General features: G+C 55.0%; 1 protein-coding gene across 7 annotated transcripts in view; it reads right to left on the reverse strand.

Moving 5' to 3' along the window:
- Window positions 1-1562: 1562 nt before the first annotated feature.
- Window positions 1563-23840, reverse strand: part of LARGE2 (LARGE xylosyl- and glucuronyltransferase 2) — a 24669-nt gene continuing 2391 nt past the window's right edge. For 3 of the 7 annotated variants that reach the window (XM_027887377.1, XM_027887368.1, XM_027887357.1), the window contains exons 2-16: window positions 20265-20424; window positions 8142-8315; window positions 7603-7859; window positions 7122-7204; window positions 6720-6843; window positions 6123-6294; window positions 5868-5972; window positions 5489-5601; window positions 5237-5362; window positions 4939-5094; window positions 4660-4823; window positions 4114-4392; window positions 3622-3768; window positions 3255-3450; window positions 1563-3141 (exon numbers count right to left, since the gene is read on the reverse strand). In XM_027887377.1, coding sequence (XP_027743178.1) covers window positions 2944-3141; window positions 3255-3450; window positions 3622-3768; window positions 4114-4392; window positions 4660-4823; window positions 4939-5094; window positions 5237-5362; window positions 5489-5601; window positions 5868-5972; window positions 6123-6294; window positions 6720-6843; window positions 7122-7204; window positions 7603-7859; window positions 8142-8241 — 2220 coding nt within the window. In that variant the 5' untranslated portion in view covers window positions 8242-8315; window positions 20265-20424 and the 3' untranslated portion in view covers window positions 1563-2943. Of the gene's footprint in view, window positions 3142-3254; window positions 3451-3621; window positions 3769-4113; window positions 4393-4659; window positions 4824-4938; window positions 5095-5236; window positions 5363-5488; window positions 5602-5867; window positions 5973-6122; window positions 6295-6719; window positions 6844-7121; window positions 7205-7602; window positions 7860-8141; window positions 8316-18862; window positions 18964-20264; window positions 20788-23840 lie in introns of those variants that run through there. The other 4 variants (XM_027887384.1, XM_027887401.1, XM_027887392.1 and 1 more) reach the window with 4 other exon arrangements.

Raw genomic sequence — 23840 nt, forward strand, 5'->3', positions numbered from 1 at the left:
GGTTTTTTAAATATCTCTATTTTTTTTAGCCTGATGCTCATAGTGATCTGCAGTCTCTGCTGCCTTCAAGTTCCTTGTGGTTTCAGTTTTGGTACAAATGTGTTTAGATTTTAGCAAATTAAAGTTGGGGGGAGGGGATACAGAGCATCTGATCAATTTGTATTTATTTATTTTAACATTTTACTAAATAAAACACGGTAAAATCTCTTGTCTCCTTAGCTGTATGTACCAGGTGGGGACAGCAGGTCCCACAGGCACAGGGGATGGTGCAGTGTCTGTAGCAAATCCCCAGCCCCAAGAGGGGTTTTTGAGCGTGGCTCTGTGCGGTGGCTGTGGCGCACTCCGCTTTCTTGGCAAGGAGAAGGACACTGTGTTAGGAGAAATGAATTTTAGCTCCAAAAGGGGCTGTGCTCAATTCAGATAATCTGGTTCTGACTCAGTGGGTGCCTCCCAGCTGATGCTGCCCAACAGAGGGCACATGGAGACCAACCTGAGCTGGGTTTACTTCCAAGTACCTCCACCCCCTTAGGCACATTTTGGGCTGACTGTATAGGTTGGGAAGGATTATCTGAAAATTATGGTGCTCAGCCCTCCTTCTACAGGCATGCCCATGCCACCTTCCAAAATAACTGTAGAGACAGCACTTCTGTTGCCTCCTAGCCATCAAATAATTGCCTGGAAGAGGCCTGCTCCATGCCGGCACTGCTCCACCACTGCTGTGATCCAAACCTCATTTTGCTTAGTGCAGCAGCAGCACAGTATCGTTGAGTTTTGGTTATATTAAACAAAAGCTGCTTGCTAGGGACTGGTGGGGTGGAGCTGTTCTTGGCTTCACCGTGATGAGCAATGTCTTCCCAGCCCTTTCCCAAATAAAGCCTCAACACTTGCTCCTGGCAAACCACCCTCATCCTCCCTCCTGCAGATGCAAGGCTGGTGGCTCATGGGGCCTAAGAGCCAGCTTTTATTCCCAACACTCTTACAAAGCCAAGGCTGTTCAGCAGAGCCCCACCTGGTCCCACTGCCTGCACTGGGGCCAGAGCAGTGTGCCTGTCCTCCCTCCTCTGGGCGAGGAAAGGTCCTGCAGGTCACGGCACGGCATCCAGCTCTGCACGCTGCTCTTGGGGATGAGCCACAGCACCGCCAGATGAAACTACATCCCTTCTACTTGGGGGCGTTTAAACTGACTACATGCCTAAACCATGAAGGCCTAGGATCCAGTTCAGGGGGGCTGGATGTGCAGGCAGGCTCCCTGGGCCCTGCTGCAGTGCTGGGAACCATCGGACTTGAGCCCACCAACCCTTTCAGAGCTGGCAGGGGACTGCCAGGGGACTTGGTGACACCAGTATTTCTTTTGCATGCTGCTGCTCCCTGTTCCTTAACTTTCCCCCCCGTGCCAGCCCAACAGCAAAAGGTTTCAAACATGGCAGAGCAAGCCCAGTGATGCTTTTCCACAGCCAAGGCTCAGGCTACTCTTCCATTGCAATTCCTGCTGTCTTCCCTCCGGGGAACATGTGCAGGCTCATAGCAGAAAAAATTAATAACCAGGCAGTTCTAACAAGAAAGTGAAAAAGAATAAAAAAGCTTTAATTTAAAAATTAAATTAAAAAGAGAAAAAAAGCAAGAGGCGCTTGTGCCCTTTCCATACCCCGTGCTTTGTATGGCTCCTCTTAGTCACTCCCACCACGGACGGAAACCCTCACCCCTGCACAGAGCTAACTCTAGCTCTTGTAGCCCAGAGCGAAGCTAAGGAGAGAACAGCAGAGGCTGCAGCAGCAAGTGGCCCAGAGAGCCTCCAGGGCTGCCAGCAAAATCATCTTGGAGGAAAAAAGGATTAAAAAAGAAGAACCCCAGACACCCTAATTTACTGAATTCTTATGAGGAAAGTATTAAATAATTTAAACAGCGTGAGGAAAGCAATGCATCCTCTGTGCTCCAGTGTGTGATAGTGGTAGAACAGTGTCCGGTCAAGCTGCTCCTGGCACAGGGTTCCTGCCACAGTGCTCAGCTATGGTCTTTTCCAGTGTCAGTCACATCCCTGATTGTTGATGGCAACGACTGCGCTGCCACGAGCTGGGGAGGAGCAGGGTGGTCCCTGCCAAAAACTTCTCTCAGCATGCACTGGCCCGTGAAGCTGCTGTTTTGCTCCTGGCCATGGTTCGCAGCCCTGCCCTGTGGGGCACTGCCAACGCGAGACAGGTCTGTCACTGCCATGGCTGCTGCCAGCTGGAAGGTGCCGGCCTATTCAGGGAGCTCATTCTGGGGACAGCAGACAGCCTGTCCTGCTCTGGGAGCTCATCCTGCTCTAGGTGACTCCAGCACCACCAGTACAGGGCCAACTCCACTAGAGACTGTATCCATATGGATCGGGAGTAATAATACTTCTCCACTGTTAACCAGTCAGCCTTGATCTGGGCTTGAACCAGATCTCCAACAACTCCTGGTACTCCCTGGCTGGAGCTCCCAGGTGCTGGGAGGCTTCCTCTGAGCCTGCTCCACAAAGGGATGATCTACAACCTCATCTCCCGCTCACCAAAGCCCCAGAGGAGTATGCAAGGACTGAAACAGGCACCACTGAGCAGAGGCAGAGCAGGGTATGGCACAGCTCCCAGGCCTCTGGAGAAGCCAGGCCTCAAGGTCAAGTGAGCTAGTGAAAACTAGGAAACCCACATCTACTGAAAGAGAGGAGGGAGAAGAGCTGACCCCCTGGCATAAGGAGGTTCCCCTGTAACACAGGAAGGCTGTGGCAGCTTGACCTCCAGGCACTGCCTATTCGTGCAGCTGGTATCTTCCACCTTATCTATGGGTATCCCTTTGGTGGGCTGGAGAGGCTGTGCTGCCAACTCCGTTCCCTCAGGCTGGGCTGCGGCGGTGGGCAGGGGCAGGAGGGAGGCCCTGCATCCTCCCACTGTGCTGCTTGTACCCCACACCCACTGTCCCTAGGCGTCACAGGCTTCTCTCGGCGGTGAGGTATTTGAGCGCAGCAGCCCCATATCGCCGTGACAGGTCCTGGTGGAACTCCTCCCGCAGCGTCTGGAGGCAGCCCCGGTACCCTGCACTCAGGCGAAACTTGGAGATGTCGAAGCTGGGGGCATGGGGCATGTGGATCATGAAGGCATTGGGCAGGACCAGCAGCTCATACTCCTGAGAGGGGACAGAGCAACAGCATCGGCTTGGTGGTACCAACATGTCACTGCCTGGCCAGGAGCCCCCACATCCAGCGCCTCTGTGGTGCCAGGAGCAGCCCCCTCACCCACCTGTGCGTCCAGCTCCATGATGTGGGATACTTTGTTCCAGCCGAAGCCCACGAACCTCTGGTCATACCTGGGGCAATCTCGCCTCACTACAACGTAAGGCTCGAAGTCTGGCTGCCACGCCACACGGTACGGCGTGGTGGCCGTCCGCCACTTGGCGTAGTCTGTTGGGGCGTGGCCTTTTGGCCACACGTGGTACCTGCGGGGAGAGATGGAAATGAGACACTGGGCAAAGCTGGCAGCTCCCTGAGACAGGAGGAGGATGCAGGGGGTCCCCAGAGACAGGGGGTGCACAGTCCCAAGGCACAAGGGTACAAAACTGGCTTCTGTCAGCCCCACCTGGATAGTGTGGGGCATTTCCAGTCCCTACCTGAAGGTGTAGAGGGATCCCATGTCCAGCATGGAGAGTAGCTCTGCTTTGGATTTGGGGAAGGTCAGGCGGTAGTGCAGGGTCTCAAACGCCGGCACAATGAGAGCTGCCTTCCTCTGGGGCAGCTCCAGCTGCTGGATGGAGTTCCTATGGTGATAGGAAGGGTATGAGGTCTCCCCGGCTGCAAGCCACGGCCACAGCCTTCTTCCTCAGCCCCTCCAGCCACTCCAGAAGGATACTGATGTCTTTGGACAATTTGCAGTGGTACCATGCAGGGGTAGGAGGAATGGGGCAATGCTCACAGCCAGAGCCCCTTCCTCATCCACTGAGTGGATCCTCATTTCTCTGACAAAAGCAAGGGCAGGATCCTGAGGCTGAACACAAAGGGAACGGCTCCCAGGCCTGCTGTTGAGGACTGGTACCCAGGGCTTTTCCTGAAAACTCTGGTGCCTGGGGAGCCCTGCAGGTTGAGCTGGCTGGAGAAAGCCTTACCTGAGGTAATCGTAGAGGCCATACATAGGCAGGAAGTCAATGTCCGTCAGAAAGACGTACGGCGTCTGCGTGTTGGCCAAGGCCACGTTGCGCAGGAGGTTGATGGGGTAGAACTGCCCCTCCTTGTAGACAATGTGGTAGGCGACGTTTCGGCGGGCGCTCAGCACCTCCGAGGCCTGGGCGTAGCGCAGGAACTGCTGAGCCTCAGCGTCCGACATGTACAGCGCCAGGCTGATGGGGCCCGCCCAGTGCTTGCAGATGGCCTCCAGCATCTGTAACCTGGGAAGCACAGGGCAGTGCATGAGCAGCAGACCTGCCCTCTGGCAGCTTCGCCAAACCCAGAACGGGGCGTCTGCCAGAGAGCTGCATGCCAGTCGAGCCCAGTGCAGGAGGAAAGGATGCTCCCAGCTTGGGGTGTTGTTCCTCACTGTAAAATGCTGGTGTGAGGATAATGAGATGAGAACCCCTGGTAGCTCCAAAGCTGTGGAGCCTCTCCGGAGGAGGGGAGGTGGGATCTAACCTCCCACTGGTCCTACCAGCAAGTACCTGTCCATGGAGAGCTGGGCCACGAGGGTGACATCAGTAGGGTTGGGAAATGCCAAGAATTCATACTGCAGGAAGAACAGGTGGATGCGGTGCTGTGTGAGGTGCTGCTGGCGGAAATCATAGCAGGGATCATCCTCATCCAGCTCCTCCAGCGCCTGCTGTAGCTGCAACACGACGAAGGTGAAAGAGAGCAAGAGCCCCACAGGGTGCTGGGGAGGCTGTATGTGGTCTCTGCCCACCCCACACTCTGGGGCTGGGGGCAGTGGCAATCACCCTCACCTGGCCCCTGGGTGGGCTGGGAAGACCGGCACAGCCAAAAAGCTCCCTGCGCAGCAGGTTCCCATCATACTCCAGGAAGGTCAGGTAGAGGTTACGGAAGAACTCCACATGCTTGTTCTTCACCCGCAGCTTCTTGGGTGAGTTCCAGTGGATCACCTGGGCAGTAGTGTGTCACCCCATGGAAGGGAAGCCAGCAGCACCCAGTGCTCCCCAAGCCCTCAGACCCCATGCTGACTCCCCTGGACCTTGAGTGTCCTTCAGGCTCTCCTACAGTTTCAAAGGCAGCAAACCCACCCACCTTGAGATCTGAAAGCTCGGTGTAGCACTGCTCTGAGCGGGTGTGATCAGAGAGCTGCACATTCCAGAAGCAGGGAAGCCGGTACACCAGGGATGGGTCCTGCTTGATCACCGCATTAAAGATGTCCTAGGAGAGAGAAAAGGTGAGAGCATGGGTGGAAGAGGAAGACCCCCCCATGCCAGCAGTGCTGGCAGAAGGGTGAACCACCCCAGAATGCAGAAGGGTGAACCACCCCAGAGGAAGAACCATCACCTGATCGGCCAGCGAGGTGGAGAGCATGCTCATGAGCTCCCGCTCTGCCGTCAGCCGCCACATCTGCTCCCAGCCCAGGTGACGCAGGCGGTCCAGCAGGAGCAGGATCACTCCTGAGTGCCAGAGAAGAGGGCACCGGGTCACTGAGGGAGCACCCAGCACTACAGAGCTGCAGCACAGCAGCCTGCATTCCTTCATCCCCTGGGATATACCGCTTCTCTGCTCCCACCCACACTAGCCCGGGATGCTGTAGCAGCCCCTTCATTCTCATCAGGCTCTCCTGCTTCACCTCAGCCTTTCCCAGCCTCCCTGTGCCAAGTGTTGCCCCAGCTGGACATGCCATGAGGCTGCAGAGCCCACCCTGGCAGCCCACACTCACCCGTGTTGAAGCCACGTCCCAGGGCCGGCCATGGTTTGTGGTTTTTCCAGAGATTGCCCAAATACCAGTCGCTTTGATTCTCCACCAGCCCAATCACCTGCTTTTCTGAGGAAACAGAGGGCCATGGATGCAGCTTGCTATCAGTTCAGAGAGCCTAAGCAAATGCATTGCACAGGTTCTGTGGCAGGCGGGGACTGCCACCCTGAGCCCAGCACCCAGGCCTCTGATAGAGCCCCAGGGGCACCCTGTCCTCACCAGAAAACTTCCCAAAGACAGCCCAGAGCTCAGCAATGTCGGTAGCAAAGGTGATGTCAGTGTCCAAGACGATGACTTTGGAGAGGTTGGAGGGCAGTGCCTTGGTAAGCGTCAGCTTCATCAGCCCATAGATGCCAGAGTAGTGCTTGTTGGGGATCCACGACACCTCCGGCTGCAAGGCAACACAGCCAGGGCTGGGCATGGCCAAGCCCTTCTCCCGCCTGGGCAGGACAGCTCTGTGTGCCCAGTACCCCGTGCAGACGAGGCCAGCAACAGAAGGGCACACGTTGCTGTGGAGCCAGCCAAGCCTGGAGCATTCCCTTCAGCCACCAGAATGCCCATCTGGACCCCAGTGTTTCAGTGCTCGCTGAGAGACTCAGCTCTGCCACAGAGGCAGTGCTACCCCAAGAGGCCTCCAGTACCAGCCCTGAACCCCTTTCTCGGCTGCACCAGCAACAAGCCCAGAAAGTTGAGGGGGTGATGAGGGACCAGCAAGAAAAAGTTAATGAACCTCCACCTTCTCACCCTTCTTTCCTACTCCCCTCAACCCTCTGAGCACTGGCTTGGGACAGGGCAAAGGGGAGGGCAAGTGCCTGCCTTCAAGTCATCGGCGTTGTAGAAGCTGACATGTACGGAAGGCACCATCCAGGACTGGAAGAGTGTCTGGAGGATCTGGTGGGCCACGGAGTCTGTGATGAAGTGAAAGTGGAGGGGGTTCTTCCTGCCAAAGGTAAACACAGCAGCACTCAGCACCACAGTGGCATGAAGAAGACACGGTCCCCACCACTCCCATCCCTGCCGAGGGACAGACATCAGCTGAGGGGGCAAATGCAGAAAAATCAACCCTCTGGAAGGAACAAATCCCTCTCTGTCCCTCTAAGCAGTGGCACAGGGGCTAGAGAGGAGCCCTAGCCCCTCTCCTGCAGCACTGCCCCCTGCAGCAGCTCATCATTTGGGAACCCCAAATAGTGGGCCTCTGTCACAGCACTTCCCCATTACCTGTGGAAGAGTATGGATTTCACCAGGGTGACGACGTCCCGGCTCGCGTTGTGCCCGGCACACACAATAGCAACATGCAGGAGCTGCCCAGAGACAAATGGTGCCTTTTTGAGACTGGACAGCCCCTCCTTTCAGGGGCTGTCAGCTCCTCCCTGGGACCATGCCACAGGGAGAGACTCCACCATAACCCAGCACATTCCCTATGGAAGGAGCCCCAGAGGGAGGTGGGAGTTCCCCAGTTCAGAAACAAGGGACCAGGAGTCTGGTTGCAACACTGCCTGCCTGGCCTCTCTCTCTGGAGAAGGAAGATGCCCTCACCCACTGACTGTGGCTCACTGAGCACCACGGAGAGTCAGGGTGAGGCCCCAGCATGGCCGGAACATAGGGAGAATAGTGCCAGGTGGGCTGCACATACATCCATGCTCCACCAGGGTCCCAGCCTCCCATCCCACAGTATCACCGTGCCAGTGCCATCACCCACCTCACATTTGTGCACTGTCCGCTGCTTGGGGCAGGCTGTGCGATTGTTCCTCTCGCCCCCGGGGAGATCTCCATCCTCGGCAGAAGTTCCCCACTGTGGGCTGCCATCGCTGCCCTCCATCTGAGCCTGGCTGAGCTGCAGGCGGAGTTGCTGGTTTTCCTCCTCCACCCTGCGCACCCGTGAGGCCAGAGCCTCCCGCTCCACATCCCGGCTTGGCTGCTCGCTTAGGCAGGGTGGCAGCAGGAGGAAGCGGCCATCTGTGGAAGAGACACGGGTTATGTGATGGGTATGGCAAGGCTGGGAGGGCCCAGTGTAGATGGTCCCATGTGAGAGGTCCCAGTATACCTCACAAGTGTCCAGCCAACATCACAGCTCTGCTCCCCTGATCCCTACACATGCCCCTGGAGATGTCCCCAGGTCAGATACACCTGTAACGACTTGCATGCCCACAGAGCAACCACCCCAAGGCCTCATCCCCTACTGCCCACCCCCTGCTGCACCCTCCCTTGACCCAAGGAGGAAGAGAAGGGCCCACTCACATTCAAGGCTCCCCACAAAGAGGTAGAGCCAGGAGAGAAGGATGGCCAGGGTCACCGTGGCGAGCAGCAGCTTCAGCTTCGTGCGCCAGGAGCGCAACATGGTGTGCCAGCAGGACACGGGTGGCAAGGATCAGGTGGGCAACCCGAGCCCGGCTGGTCCCAGCATCCTAAAGCCTGTGAGGGGCAGGGAAGCAAAGAGAAGTGTCACCAACAGCCTGCACCCAGGTGTCTTGACACCGCCCCAGCAGGACATCCCCCCTTGCCTTCTCCCTCCAGGACAGCACCTGGACAAGTGCAGTGGTAAGACAGATGCCTGTCAACACTCCAGAAACAGCTTCTCCCAGTCAGCACCTTCCTGCCCTGTGCTGGGGCATTGGGCATCTCCCCAGGACTTGTCCTGCTAGCCTGCCAGGGCTGCAAAGCCCACGGAGGGGGGACCTCAAACGTGGAGGGGGATGGGAAGGAGATCTCCCAACCATTTCACCCCAGCTGTGTGCCTTGCTCCTTGCCATCCCACAGGCCAAGGCTCCCAGGGGAGGGGAGAGGCAATGCTGCGAGGCCTCCCTGAGCCGGGCGGTTCACGGAGCTTGCCCATGGGAGGGAGCGCGGTCCCTCCCCCGCCGCCTGGTCAGGCCGAGGGGCTGGGGCTGCTCCGGGGAGACGGCCTCAAGGACGCAGTGCGGGGCCGGCCGGGGCCCGGCGGGCTCGGGGAACTCCCGTACCCAACACCGCCGCCCATTTCGGTGGCTAAACCCCAAACGCTTCGGTGAAACTCGTTCCCCGGCCCCGCTGGGGCACGGGGCTGCCTCGCCCCGCCGGCGGGACGCTCCCCCGCGGGCTGAGCCCCGCTCATGGCTCGGGACTGGCGGAGAGCCCTGCCCCAGGTCCCCCGGAGCCAGGTACCCGGGCCAGCAGAGACCCCAAGGGCAGGGGGACACCCACCTCACCCCGCAGCCTGGCCTCGCTCTGTCCCCCCGCCCACAGCTCCAGAACGAGACCCTGCCCTCGGTGCAGCAACATCTGGAGGCTCAACAAAAGCTGCCGTCGGGATGAATGGGCCGGATTAGGGTCTGCTCCCCCTGCACACACCCCCATTGATGTGCAGATGCCCCTGGGGCCGCGGGGCCTCGAGAAGGCAGCTTGGGAGAGCACACCATCCTACTCCCCCCCTCCCCAGGCTGCAAAAAGCCTGCCCATTGCAGGAATCGCAGCTGAAGGCGGATGGATGGCTCCATCCAAGGCATCGCAAGGGCTGGGGCACGGCCAGCCCGAGGGAGCATGGCCATCCTAACCCACTGAGGATGCTGCTGTGTTCACATGGCAGCAGGCATGGCACCTGAGTGCTGCACTCCTTTTCCTGGCAGAGAAGGGGTCCTGCTGGCACCACAGCTCCCTGCAAGCCAGGCCTGGCACTGACCCCCTTTTCTGCTCTATAGAGCAGGCAAAGCACGGGCATGGCAGGGAAAGGGGAGCTGACACATGGAGCCCACCATGCCCAGGTGCCCCTTGTCCCTGCCACAGCCATGGGCCTCGCTGGACATGGCCAGGTCTCCATGTGCTGCTATCAGCTGCCTCCCATCCCACATGCTGAGCTCCACACGAAGTTTGGGGGACACCCAGGCCAGGCAGGAGGGGCAAGGGAGCAGTGAGGAAAGATCAGGGAGGTCAGTCAGCACCCAGCAGTCTGGGAAGCTGAGGGACAGGGAATAAACAGCACAAACGAAGAATAGAGAAGGTGGTGGCACATGGCAGAGCCTGTCCTGCTCCTGCTTGCCCCCATACCCCCTCATTGCAGGAACAGTACTCTGACTCCAACCTGCACGTGAGCACACTACTAAGACGGCACTTTTGGGAGCCAGGATGGGACCTGCTGCAAGCCAGCTTCCAAAATTTCTCCCAGATGGAACCCAAGGATTCCATCCATCCTCCCCCCCCCCCCCCATAGCACACCCATCCCTTCAGCCACCCCTTGTCCTGCTCCTCACCTGGACTCTAGCCTTCCCCCCAGGCAGCAATTTCCATTTCCTTACCTGCCTCTCCCCTTGCCTCAGTCCTCGGCGCCTCCCCAGCCGGCTGGCAGCCCACTGCTGCTGCTCCCTCCCGGGGCTGCCGTTCCCGTCCTCCCTTTACTCCTCCCTTCCAGATCTGACACTTCCCCCCCCTCCTCCCTGCTCTCAAACCCAAGCTCCCCCCGCACGCCCCGTAGGCCCCCCTTCCAGAGGAAGAAAGAACAAACAAAACAAGAGATTAAACTCGCTTTCTACTCAAGAGCCCCCAGCGCCACAGGCACAGAGTTGCCCAAACTGAATTCAGAGGAATCCATTCTCCTTCCAGCCCCCTTCCTGCTGCCAGGCCTCAAATATCCTCCTTTACTATGATAAGGAAAGGACCAGGATTATCTACCCCCTACCCAGCACCTGCCTCCTCCTTTCCTAGGCCAGGTGTAGGAGGCTTTATCCTGTCATGGAGATATTTCAGGGGGCTCAGGACAGTGGCAGAGTACACCCTGTCTCCCCATGGCTAGCAGAGAGGGACTGAATGGCTAGCCCAGGACACAAGTATGGCAAGGGTGGGGTGCAGACCTGCTACCCAGAGAGAAGAGGTACTGGCCACCATTTGAGCATTTGCCCCGTACCTGAGAGGGTCCACGCCCTACCTTAGATTTGAAAAGGAAAGAACTATCCCCCTGATGTCTCAGACTTGCCCAGTCCACCGGGAGCGAGCAGGACGCCAAGGCTGGGAATGCTAACTATGCGGAGACAGGCTCTACCTGCAGCTTCCCCCGCGCCCGGCCCCGAAGCTGTGGAAAGGCGGCAGCCCCAGCCCGGGGATGGAGCGAAGGAGAAGGCCCGGCCGGGGGTTTCCAATGCCGCGTGTGCCTGGAAGCGGCCGGGTGCGGTGGGAGGAAGCCAGCACTGGCAGCAGGCAGAGGGGCTGGGTTGCGGACCGCCTGCACGGCGCTCCTGATGAAATGTAAATTGCCCCCCGCCCCACAGCCTCGGGCGAGCCGCGGCGGGTCCCGGCCTGCCCGCGCAGCCATAGCAGCACCTGCAGAGGCACAGGCAGGGGCCGAGCCCCGGGGCAGGGGCAGGCCGGGTCTGCGCCCAGGCAGCCCCCAAATCCCTGCCCTAGGAGGCACGTTTGCCTCCCGCTCGGGCAGCTCCCGCTTGCCTTTGCAGAGTCCCGGGTGCAACAGGCAGTAGCTCCTCAGCAGCGCCCTTCTGCCCTGCCCGGCCCAGCCCCAGCAGGGAGAGAAAAACCCCGGGCTGCTCTGCTGCTCCTCTGAGCCAGCAGCTCCCCAGGGCAGGAACCCTTCCTTTTGCTCCCCCACCTGGCCCAGGGCACAGGGAGCTCAGCCCCCGGGACCACCCTGCCCCTTCCCATCCATCATGTAACGAGTGCTCCAGCTGAGACTGGCCAAGCAGGGCTTCCCCACGCTCCGGGAGCAGCCCAGACCTCCTGCAGCCTGCTGCCAACAGCACTGCTCTGGGAGAGGAAACCTCCTCCTGCTCCAGCTGAGCACCAACAGCTTTTCCTGTTCTCCATAACTTGCTTGCTCCCAGCATCAGACCCAGTGTGGTGAGAGCCAGCCAGGCCCTCGCCAGCCAGCGCAAGAACAGGGAGGCTCTTGGGGAGCATAGGCATGGCAGGGGCGGTTTTAGGGTGTTCATGGGGGTGGGGAGGAGACTGCAAGCCAGAAGACAGCTACACAGTCTCTCCTCCTCCGTGAACGTTAAAGGCACAGCAAGTGGAGGACAAGGCTGGAAGGAGCTCCTAGGCAAGAGGCACAGTGGGTACTAGCAGCTGTGGCACAGCATGCAAGCCTTCTGGCTCTGCCCCTCCTTGCAGTCATGGAACTGAGCCTCTCTGCCCTCCCTCCTCAGTCTCCTTGCTAGTGCCAGACAAGTGCAGCCTGCAGTAAGACGAGAAGTTTCCCAATACTGCCGGTTTCCAACTCCAGTGCACAGGCAGAAGTGCTGTTCACAGCAGGTTATCCTCCCTCCCCCACATTCTTCCCAGCTCCTGCTTCAGCAGTGATCAGGGGACAAGGCAAATGGGACAGAAAAAGGCACCTGAGTCCCCTCTCTTGCTGTAATAAGCTGACAGCAAATGCCAGGGATAGGGCAGGCAGGACCCAGGTCTCATCTAATGCCTGGACACCCTGCCTCCACTAACAACGGGACGATGGCCAGGGGACAGGGAATGTCATACCAGCAGAGCTGAGCAGCTGCACAAACATCAGTGCATGCTCACACCAACCTCTGAGGTGTGGGCAGGGGCCCAGAGCTTGCTTCCTGCTGGCCACCCCTCCATGCACAAGCAGCCTTCACTCCTGGGACAGTGCACTCACCTTGCTTGCCCCAGGCTCGCCCCAAGAGCTGCCCATATGCTGGTGCCCCACTCCTCCAAGATACTCTCTTTGTAGGACTATGGCTCAGCCTGGCTGGCCTTCACTCTTTACGGTTCAGTGAGTGTCAGGTGAGCAGTTAATGTTTAGGGAGAGCTGGCAGTGGGAACTTTCGCATAGCACCAGCATGTTTCCTCCAGCCCCGCAAGCACAGAGGGGAGCAGCCTTGCTTTCCCATAGCACCAGTTGGCAACAAAGCCCATGGAAGGGTGGGCATCTTAAACTCTTGTCTCTTCTAGAGCTCATGTGCACCTGCAGAGGGATGCTGAGGCACAGCTGGACTGCAGGTCCCAGGGCAGTGGCCAAGAGGGGCATAGGGACAGCCCCAGGCTTGCTGCCCCTCTAGGGGCACTGCAAGTCAAGAAGTATCCTGGCTATTCCCCGTAAAGAGCTGCAGGACAGCCAGCAGAGGGGTGACTTCATGGAGCTATGCTGCCTTGTTGTCTTACCTAACTGTAGGCGACAAAAACTGCAAATCCTTCTCCCACGCCTCATTTCTGGAACAGCAACAGTTTAGCTGACCTGTTTAGACTCCCTCAGCAGGAGCCCAACGCAGCAGCTTCCTGGGCTTGCAAAAGGTGAGAAAGGACCCGAAAACTGTGGCAAGTGCTTCAAAGCCAGACTGGCAACTCATCTGGAAGGTGAGACTGGCACCATACTTTGAAGAGAGGCAACTGGGGATGATCTCTTTTGCTCTCACAAAGACATGGGAGGGGACAGGGTGGTTCCTCGTTCAGCAGGTCACCTTTAAAGCACGTACTGCAGCATCCATCTGACAAAGTGCCTTATGATTCAGGGTCACCTCCCTGTCCCCCTCTCCATGGATGAAATGCTGCCACTTGAGGGGGGCTGTGCAAACCAGCAGATACCACACAAGCAGTGCAGAGCAGGGTAGCTGCAGGAATTTACAGAGGCGGAATGGAATTTGGCCAGAAGAACAGGATTAAAACCCCATGCTCCGGATTACCATGACGTCCCTCCCTCCCCAGTCTTATGACAAGCAAAACTTGAGTGAGACTTTCACCTTCATATTTCCCTGGAAAGAGCAATCTGTGGCAAAACAGCCACCACATTCTAGATGTCGGATCAAGCAGCACCTGCAGAGTTGGATACCAACACGTGAGCTCTAAAAAAATGAAGCATCCTTATCTCCCTGCTGGTGCCCCAATACCACTAAGCTGCAGAGAAAATCCTAGAAAGGACAAGATCCTCCCCCAGGAGGATCTGCAACAGGCAGCTGCACCTCAGTTACAGCTCATTCTCAAACTCTCCTTAGGCCTATAATCTTAATCACACACACAATCCTGCCACTTCAAGTTCAGTTTTTTATTCTGCAAAGGTCATACTGAAAAGTATAAAGCTTCTCCTTCTGTGACAGAAGCATAGCACTTGGGGAAGAGGAGCAAACAGTCTCTGAAGGGTGCTGAAGTTCCGAGCTTGGCTGAAGTAGGGACTTTCGTCACCAGACCGTTTCCTTGTCTGTAGAGGAAACAGGCAAGTTCAGGCTGGGTCTGATACAGGAACGCCTTTCTGCTTACCTCTCCATGTCTGAAACCCCAGGAATGCATCAGGGAGCAACTCCTCTTGGCAAGGACTCTGACCACGAGGCCCTTCTAGACACAGTCTGCTTTTGCAAAGCAACACTGCATCCAGTCTCCCTGTCCACAACCAGGCACTGCGTTCAGCTGCCTGGCAGAGCCCCAGCCAGAGGGCTGTGCAGGGCACATGTGAGGAGTCCAGTGGCACAGCAGAGTGTGCAAGTGCTGCGTAGGAGGCTTAAGCCTACCAGACATCCCACAATGCTTACAAGCTGGGCAGCTGCATTTTGCACAACTCTCAGGCAAAGCAAGAGGGGGCCACCCAGCTAGCAACGCAGTCCCCAAGTGCTCTCACTCCTGTTAGGCCCAAGAAGAAGCTGGAAGAATCCAGCTGGCAGTAGCCCTCAACCATGTCTGTGGGGACAGTAGGGCAGCAGAAGGCAGGGTGCTGGTTTTCACTCCTCTGCATATGCTGCATTCTCCCTCACTGCAGGAGGAAAACAGCAGGAAAGCTTCTTTGTGAGCTGAGCTGCAGCATTTTGGCTATACTGTTCAGAACACCCACCCAGACATGCCAACACTACCAGCTAGGTTTCACTCCAGGTTAGAAGTAAGGATCACCTCCCAGGGACCAAATCACTCCCTGACAGCAGGAAGTGCCTCACCCAGGGGCTGTCCAACCCTTTGGTTGGACATGGCTCTGGAGCAGCCCACATTCCCCAAGCACTCAGCTAGCCCTGTGACCAGTGCCAGGCTCAGGGTGATCGAGTACCATGCATGTCCATACTAGTCATGGGTTTCCCACGTCAGCCTATTCTCTGCACAGCCTGGTGGGGGAACCACCAGAGCTGCTCCAGCCTGGCACCTGGAGGTGACCCCCATGTCTCTCCCCTCCATGAGCCACTGCCAGTGTGCTGCTGAGACCCCCAAGAAACTCAAAGAAGAGGTAGGTGTTCAAACACACTACTTCCAGCTTTACCTCCCTGCACAAGTTGTTTGATGCCAAGAGGATACTCGGCAGGTGAAGTATTAAAGCCGACTGACCTTCTTCTGGGCCTGATGAAGCACAAGCCTAACTGACGACAGCTGCTCTGACACTGAAACAGAGGCTACAGAATATTGGATCAAATCTTATCCACACTCCTCTCTAGCGAGCACAGCCTGGCACAGGAGGAACCAGGCCTGGGCACTGTGCAGGAGCATTTACTCAAGGCAGGAGGACCTCAACTGCCTCTTGAAACAGGAGCAGCATCGGGGCTGATCTCCAGTTCTCCTTCCCTCTTCTGGGATTAGGTTTCTACTATCTGCATTTTTGCTGATGTCTGTGCTGCAGCTAATGGCCAGCTCTGGATCCATTAGGTTCACCAAGTCCTGGTCTCCGGATATGCTCTGGGCATCAATACCTGTTCACCCCTGCCATTTCCTGATGCTTTTACTACCGTGGTCTTGCGGCAGACAGTAGTTCCTGGGGTCAGAGCCAAATAGGGTCAGCAGCCACGAGCTCCGGCTTTTATCCAAGTCAGCAGGCCCTCCACCAACTCCAGCCCCATCATCAGCACAGCTGGAACACCCAGCAGGCATCATGCACATACAGCAAGGGGTGGGAATTTCATCTTGTGGAGTACTGACACCCCAAGTTTCCAGCTAGCAGTGCCTATGTGTAGGGACTAACAAAAGATTCTACCCTCGTGACCCAAATCTCTTTTTTCCCTTGAAATGCTCTTGAACAACCTGCACCGGGAGCTGCTCGCTGGTGGGATAGGCGAGACCATATCCAAACACATCTAGCCAAACCTACCCCCCTACACATGCTTGTGGAGTCTCCATCATCTCATGCAAAAGTAATTGGGTTAATTACAACAAAAAAAAAAAAAGACAAAGGGACTCCCAACAACCCCAGAGCAGAATTTTTTCTGCCTGGAAAAGTTCACAAGCCATATGACACTGTCCTCCCTGCCACCTCTGAGAAGGTGCCAGGGGCATGGCTGTGAGCCAGGTCCTCAGGTGCCTGCCACACATTGTCACCAGCAGAGCTGGGTAGGTGTTTTCAGCTTAATAGTTATTGATTGAAAACTGCAGTTTCCAGACAGCTCAGACCTATTTCCTCTTTCAATGCAAGTTTTGGACAGGAACAAAATGCTTTGTTTTCCAAGCAAAAAGTCTCATTTTGCATTGTTTTGCTTGTAATTGAGCTGCATTACATTTAAAAGAAAATATAAAAGGTCTCTCAATTTCATCTGTGCTGAGGTTTTTTTCCATCCAGTTTTTCATTTTGGGCACTAAATCAAGCAGTTAATTATTTGTTCAGCTCTGCTCTCCAAACAAGTAGAGATCATCATGAGCCAAAGGGCCAGAGCAGCTCTGCCCAAGCTACAGTGCTGAGGAGGTGTTGATGGTTTTTGTGCTGTAGGCTCCTTTCAGGCCTTAGCTCGAGCTCCCTCGGGACTAGCAGGCACTCACCTGGGAGGAGGAGAGCAGGGCCATGTAAGAGGAATGGCAGGTGCCCCACTGAAAGGGCATCCACCTGCTCCACTGAACAGTGCTTCAGGACACACAAGGTCACTACCCCTGCTTGAAGGACATGCTAGAAGCAGGGCTTCCCACGCCAACTGCCCTCCGCAGTGCAAACACAGAGTCATAGACTATCTTCAGGTGGAAGGGTCTCACAAGAATTATCAAGTCCAACTCCTGGCTGCACAGAACCCCAAAAACCACACCATGCAACAGACCGTTGTCCAAACACTTCTTGAACTTAGCCAGACTTGGTGCTGTGACCATCTCCCTAAGGAGCCTGTTCCAGTGCTCAACCACTCTCCAGGTGAAGAACTTTTTCCTAATATCCAACCTAATCCTCTGCTCACACAGCTTCATCGCACCACGGTCCCTCACTAGTCCTGCTGATTCTTGGGACTAGAGCAACTGTTCCAAATGCCACCTCTTGCAATGCCAAACTGTAATCTGGCAGCCAGGAACACACATGAGACACCTGACAAGGAAAGGCAATCTCTTCACTTCCTCTGCATGAAAAGCAGCTGTGCCACAGGGGAGGATGCTGCTCACAGAGAGCCAGAGCTCATGGATGCAGCCTGGTGCCTTTTCCACCAGATACTGGCCCAAACTGGGAACTATGCTTAAGAAACCTATCTTCCTTGTCCAGAGCTATTCCTGGCACCAGTGCCCTCAGTGCCCAAGCAAGGCTAAAAGCAGAACTCATCCACCCAGGAATGGAACAACTGCACTATAAATAGCAAACCAGGATGGCTTAGGACAGGTTCTAAAAAACCCAAGCAGCAATATTGCCATCCACCCAGGATGCCTTGGGCACTTTGTAAGACCTGAAGCGATTCCTGAGCTACAGAGAAGCTTATACATTGCAACAGTGTGGAGAGAAAGCTGCTGTCCAGGCTAAGACAGCAAACTTATCTACAAAAAAGCACATGGAGCATTTTGCATTTTGGAAACGAAGTAGTGACTGATGGGGGCAAAAAAAGGACAGGAAGTGGATCCCAGAGGGGAAGCAGTTTCCAAAGCCAGGCAGCAGAAAGAAGAACACTCCCAAGACCCAAACTCCTTACTAACCATTCCCAGCACTCCTCCCCTCCTGCTTCCCTTTGTGTTCCCATCCCTGGGGCTTCTCGCACTGCTGAACTAAAGCCTGAACTTGCACACCAAAGGACAAAGGCAAGGAAGAAACAGCATACCTCAACTCAAGCAGCAGATGAGTGACTCAGGACAAAAGCTCACGTCTCCTGCAATCCACAGCCATCTCTGTGCAGTGCCCAGCCTGCACCAGGAGTCAGACAGAGGCATAAAAGCTCAGCCCATCCTATGACCATTAGGGTCAAGTTTCCCTCCTACTTCTAGGAAGAGTCTTATCCTTTCCACCACACTTGTCCTCACTACTCCCTCTTCCCTGCTGGTGGCTCCATCCGGGTTCACAAATATTCCACCTTCCCCTTCTCACTGACAGCATATATCTTATCAAGGGATCTCAGCCTCCACAGATGAGGATATGACCAGCCTCATGCAGCACTGCCAGGCACCAGCCTCCCACTCTCAGCAGGGAGCCTTGCTCTTTCAGCAATGCTGCAGCATGGCTCACTTGGGCATATACTGGGAATAAGAGCATAGGAAAGACTTGGGAAATCGAGAGAGGGATGTATGCACAGGGAAGGCACAGACCTGAACCAGATCATCCAGTATGTAATCACAAATGCACGCAGGGAAGCAGTTGCTTCCTCTGACAGAAAGGTTATTTTTGTTAGAACAGGAAGACAGCTCTCAAAAAAACCAAAACAAAACCACCAAATCCCTGCTTTATTGCTCCTAGAGCACCAAAACCAGACAGAGCATAAGAAGCAAAGACACCCAATGCTGATTACAAACCCACCTTGAGAATTTTGGAAACCCACAGCTCACTTTGCTTCCCCTCATGACTCTCCTCTCACCCCTTGCCCTTCCTCCTCTGCACAGCAAGCAAGAGGAGTGGTAGAGGTCTCGAGTTTAGCCAAGTTTCCACTCAGGGAACAGAAGCTTGATAACGGACTGGACAGGATGTGAGCACCCATTGAGGAAACGGATTAGTAACCCCCTAATCTGCACGTTTTGGAGTCTAAGCGCTTTACTCTGCTCTTTAATTAAACCCTGAAGTGCAAAGATTGCCAGAAGGTGGAGAACATGAAGAAAGAAGGAAAGGAAACTGGCAGTGGCTTAAAGGCTGTTCCTTGTGGCTTAAATGCAAAGAGGGGGGCATCACTAGTAGGGATGTATTTTACCTTAAATGCTTTATACCAGAGCTGTTGAGCATCCTGTTGCCTTCCCTGATCCAATCTATGGGAGAGTTGAGGGCAGGATGAAGGGGAAACTGTGCAATGGCCTGGGGATGACAAAGGAAGGAACACGGGGATCCATCAGACTCCACAAATCTTTACCTGTAGCAGCTTTGCCTGGCTGGCCACCACTCCCTCCTGAGTTCCCTGCCTCCTGGGAAACAAAACGAGTACCAGAGCACGTTTGTCTCCACTTTGCAGACCTGTCTACACAAAAGGGCCTTGTTCCAACACTTATCTGGCTCCAAGGTGGGGAGGGGCCGGTGTCTCAGTGCCCTGGCACTCAGGCAGCATGTTCAGCTCCATGCCGGGCTCCCTTGAATCTGCCTGGCAGGGGAAAGTTTCCTGACACAGGTAAAGAGGGAAACCTTTTACCACAGTCCATGACAAACAAAACAGTTCAAATAATGGCCAGTTTCCCTCAAGCTGTGTTCAGGCCCACTGTGCCCATGCCAAAGGCAGGCAGCATGCCCGAGTCTCCAGAAACTACCTGAGCAGTGAGGACAGGAGCCCCATAGCACAGCACAGGGAGAAAGGCAGCTGGTGCTGTAGCTGGAAAAGGGAGTGCCAGGGATCGGCCTCACCGCTCAGAATGTTCTGCCTCCAGCTCTGCCCCACCAGACAAAGGCAGGGGTTGCATGTGTGCAGGGCAGCCTGTCACTCCTATGTCCCTCTCTTCCCTCATTCCTATTCTTTGGAATTCCTCTCTTCTGTTTGCTTTGTTTCAGACCTCAATGAACAGGAAGAAAAGGGAAGGAGCCTTGACAAATCCGATCAAGGCACAGACATGCTGAGGCTCCCTCCTGCTGGCATGCCAAGCCCTGCACTAATGAGGGGCAGAGGAGAGAGAGATGGCCACTGAAAACAGGGGGCCCACAGAAACACTTGAGGTAAAGGACAGAGGGAAAAGAAGCTACTAGGACAGAACAACAACAGCACAAGCTCCCAGCCTTCAGAATGGAGGTCTTCCCATTTTTCCTGGCCCAGGGAGCTTGTTTGAGCTCCTCAGTCCTCCCAATGACCTACTACCCACTACACTAGAAACAAGCAGTAAAACGTAGTAGTGCCTGGGGAGAAGGATCCAGACATGCACACTCAAGTGAACAGCCATAGAGATGGGATCACACTTTATTCCAAGGATTCATGTGGCAAAGCTGGTCCTTCCCTCCAGAGAACTGGGCTAGAGGGGCTTACAAGTGCCAGTGCTTTTGTCTCCAGGGTCTCCCCACCGGTCCCAAATACCCACAGACTCAGGCCATGCACTTATCCTGTTTATCCATTTAGAAGCACTAAAACAGCAAGGGAGCACCACATGTAAATGATCTACTTAACACAGATGGTAACTAACCTTTGAAAGCTGCCAGTGTTGCAGGAGTAGCTGGGAACAGCTGGAGAAGTTGGCAGGGCCTGGTGGTGGCTGTGAGGACTCCCTTTAACCAAGGATTTGCAGTTTGGAGGGCAGATAAGACATCTCAGCTGTACTTCAGGGTTTTGGAGCTTGCTGTCACCTGAAACCCAAAAGACAGTCACGTGAAGAGCCACTGCATAAGAGAGCTCTGGGGACAGGTCCCTGCACAGCCAAGAGTGTCACAGATCAATGGCACCCAACACCTTGGTCCTGTACCCTTCGGTCCAGCCTGTCACAAAGCACAGCTCAGTGTCACCCAAGGCTACCTAGACAGCCCATGAGAGAACGACTATTTGAGCACTGCATGTTCCTAGCTGCAGATCACTGCACTGTCCCATAGCACGTTCCCCACCCACGCAAGGAGGGCTGTACACGTGTCCCCAGAATTGCTGGCAAAGGCACAGCCACTGTATTGCATCGCAACACACGAGTCTTCACACCAGCTCTTCAGCAGGATGAGGAGCTGGGGGAGGGATGCAAGTTCCCTGGCCCCCTCCCAAACACGATAGCAGCAGCGAGTGTCTAACTTGTGAGGCAATGAAGGGATTAACTATCACATCCAGTAATCCGAGCCCCTGTGACATACCCTTCGGCAGCCCCATAATGGGAGTTAAGAAAGTCTATCTAGATAAATGCACACGGGGAGTGAAGAGGGGTAAAGGCAGAAGAGAGAGAAAGCAGGCAAAAACCCACCACACAACTTGCACTGCAGAAAGCAGAGAGGTCTGCACATGTTACTCCTCCTCAGGAAATCCTCATCCTCTGCTGGGATCTTGCTCCAGCTCCCACAGAGCTGGGCACACACATTTCACAATGGTAGGCTGAAATGGGTAAGCCCTTCTCCCAGGAGGGTACAAAGATTATCATCTTGTTATCAGGAGAAAGCCCAAACCAGAAGCACAGTCACACCAATATGCTGGGGCAAAGGAATTGGAGAAGAAGTAGGAGTTTTGATTTAAAGCCTCTATATGCACACATCATTGCTCCAAGATGTAGCAGGAGCAGGACCTTAAAAGCAAATAAAAACCTACCAAAAGCATCTGTCTGCTTTGTCCCACCTGTTTTAAAACCCCGAACAGAGAAAGAAGTGTGCAGTGTGCTGTACTGTTGCACCCCTCCAGCCAAAGCAAACCCCAGGCCAGCCTGGCACAGCACAATATGACACAAGGGAAGCAACACTGATCCCAACAAGAGCTGGAATTAAAAAATAACAACAGCTACTACCTGAACAGTGAAATCCAGCAACTCCAATAATGAAGTACAGCACCACACTGCTCAGCAAAACCCTCCTTCAGCAACAAAGCCTGACACTATTTTTGCTTTGCGAGTCTCCCTCAGATTCTGGCTACAAGGTGACAGCCAGCGAGAGGACACGTACAGATCCTATGCACATGTCAGTAAACAGACATCCATCTCTTCCATCATCCCCACTCTACTTGTCCTGATCTGTCAGCTTCCACCTCAGACCAGGTCTAAGAGTGGAACCTCAAAGATGGATACTTCTGGAGCAGAGGGAACAGGATATGAACCAGGATGCCAAACCCTCTGGCACACATTCCTTTTGCAGGCAAAATGCTGTCCCTTGTGCTACCAGAGCCTTGCATTTCCAGGGAGCAGTTCAGCAGGTGAGTCGAGTCCCTGGCAGCCACATGGGACAGGAAGCAGAAGCTGCCTGCAACACCATTAAGTAGTTTCAATAGCAAAGAGCTGGAAAAGCAAAAGCCCCTTCAGCAGAGCTAATACTGAATGGGAGTGCCAGGCACATGCCTGCCACATACAGCAGTGCTGCCCACTGGGATCCACCACAGCATGACCACCAGCACCACTGGCACAGCAGAGCTCCTGTTCTCACACGGCAGGAGCCTCACCTCCAGGGTAGAGCCCATGTCACACAGGTGCAACCCAGCCACCAGCAGTTATTTATACAAAACTGTGCACAGGACCTGCAAGACCTGCAGAGTGGAGGGACTGATCTCCAGCTCTGCTGCCTTCTCCAGGTGGGGTCAGGGGAGCTAGGGTGAAGCTGGGGGAAAGGCAGGTCAGAAACCACAATCTCCCAAAAGCAGTTGCAGTGTCCTCTCCCTCAGGGCCCAGCTGTATCTCTCCCTTGGAGTGTTTCCATCAACTGAGGCCATCAGAGAACTGCGCGTCCAAAAGTTTTTTCCAAGTGCATCACATGGTTATTAAAAGACACGGCCTCTCCCTCTCAGCCTTTGGCACAGGCAGATTTGAGTATTACAGGAGAGACTGCACACTGCTAATGAATCAGGGAAGAGAGCTATCCAAGTAACAACGCAGGGCTCTAAATGGCTTTCTGGAAAAGGCATCTGGAGGCAAGAGGCAGTCACTATCTCGCAGCAGGGCTCTGCACACATTGCCAGACATGTTGTTCCTCCTGGGAAGCCAAAAAGAGTCTCTCCAGAGATGCCAAGTCTGAGCTAAGCTGGGAAGGGCAGGAGTACCCTTGACAAAGATCAGCAACAAAATGCCTCCAAATCAAAACACAAATAAAAGGCCCCTTAAGCTTGTTTGACCCGGGTTTCCCTTCCCCTTAGACTATCACTTCAAGTAATAGACCTGTCAGCAACAGTTCAGGAACTCAAGGACTACACCATCCACATCCCCTGCCAGCTGCTGCCTTTCCAGACCCCAGGAAGGCTGTCTGAGATCGGAGGTACAAGCTGCTTGGAGACTAGTTTGCTTCATTGCCTTTGTCTCCTCATTTGGACAGAGCTTTGGAGCTCTCCTGAAAGGTGTTGGTCTCCAGTGAGATACCGTGAGTGAATCAGGCCTTCCATTCTAGGCGGGGCTCATGTGACAGGGACTAAAATACTCACTGACACGTCTCGGTCTCCAGGTTATTTGGAGCAAGCCATGATTTATCCCTAGCTATCCCAAAGTATGGGTTGAGCTCATCCAGAAGCAAAGAAAATACATGGCCAGATCATGGTGTGGGAGCTGAGAAGGGCAGGAAGGGATACCCCAAGGAGACAGGGTCAGAAAGGACATCCCAAGCTTCACCAGGACTGCCCCCTTCCAACCACAGTCAGAAAGATCCATATACCTGACCTCATACTACCAGGCTCCTTCCCTCCCAACAGTGGAAAGACAGCAGGAAGACATGGCTGGGGAGGATATTCTCTTCCCACCCCAACACTAATCTCCCAAGACAAAGCCAAGCATCATTATACTGAGTCTATTCTCCCACATCCTGCTTGCCAGTTCTAACACCGGCAGGTGCTGTATGAAAACATCCTCACCCACCCCAGCACTCTGAAGACATGTTTTGAGCAAGGCTTACTTAGGATGAACTGCCTTAGACCCATGGCAGTGCTTTGCCTGGAGTCCGGCTTCCCAGAAATGGTATGGTCTTGTGGATCTGAGCAAAGAGTGAGACTCTGGCAGCCAAGCAAGCTAGACTTCAGCACCATATCCACAGATGGGCTGGCAGAACGTTTGCCCTTTTTTTTTTTCTGGTTTACTTCTTTTCCTACCATTAGTGCTGAGCCTGCACCC

Source organism: Empidonax traillii, unplaced genomic scaffold, assembly GCF_003031625.1.
Source record: "Empidonax traillii isolate 1590-97213 ecotype Southwest subspecies unplaced genomic scaffold, ASM303162v1 scaffold11:size2795301, whole genome shotgun sequence".
Classification (NCBI taxonomy): Eukaryota; Metazoa; Chordata; class Aves; order Passeriformes; family Tyrannidae; genus Empidonax; species Empidonax traillii.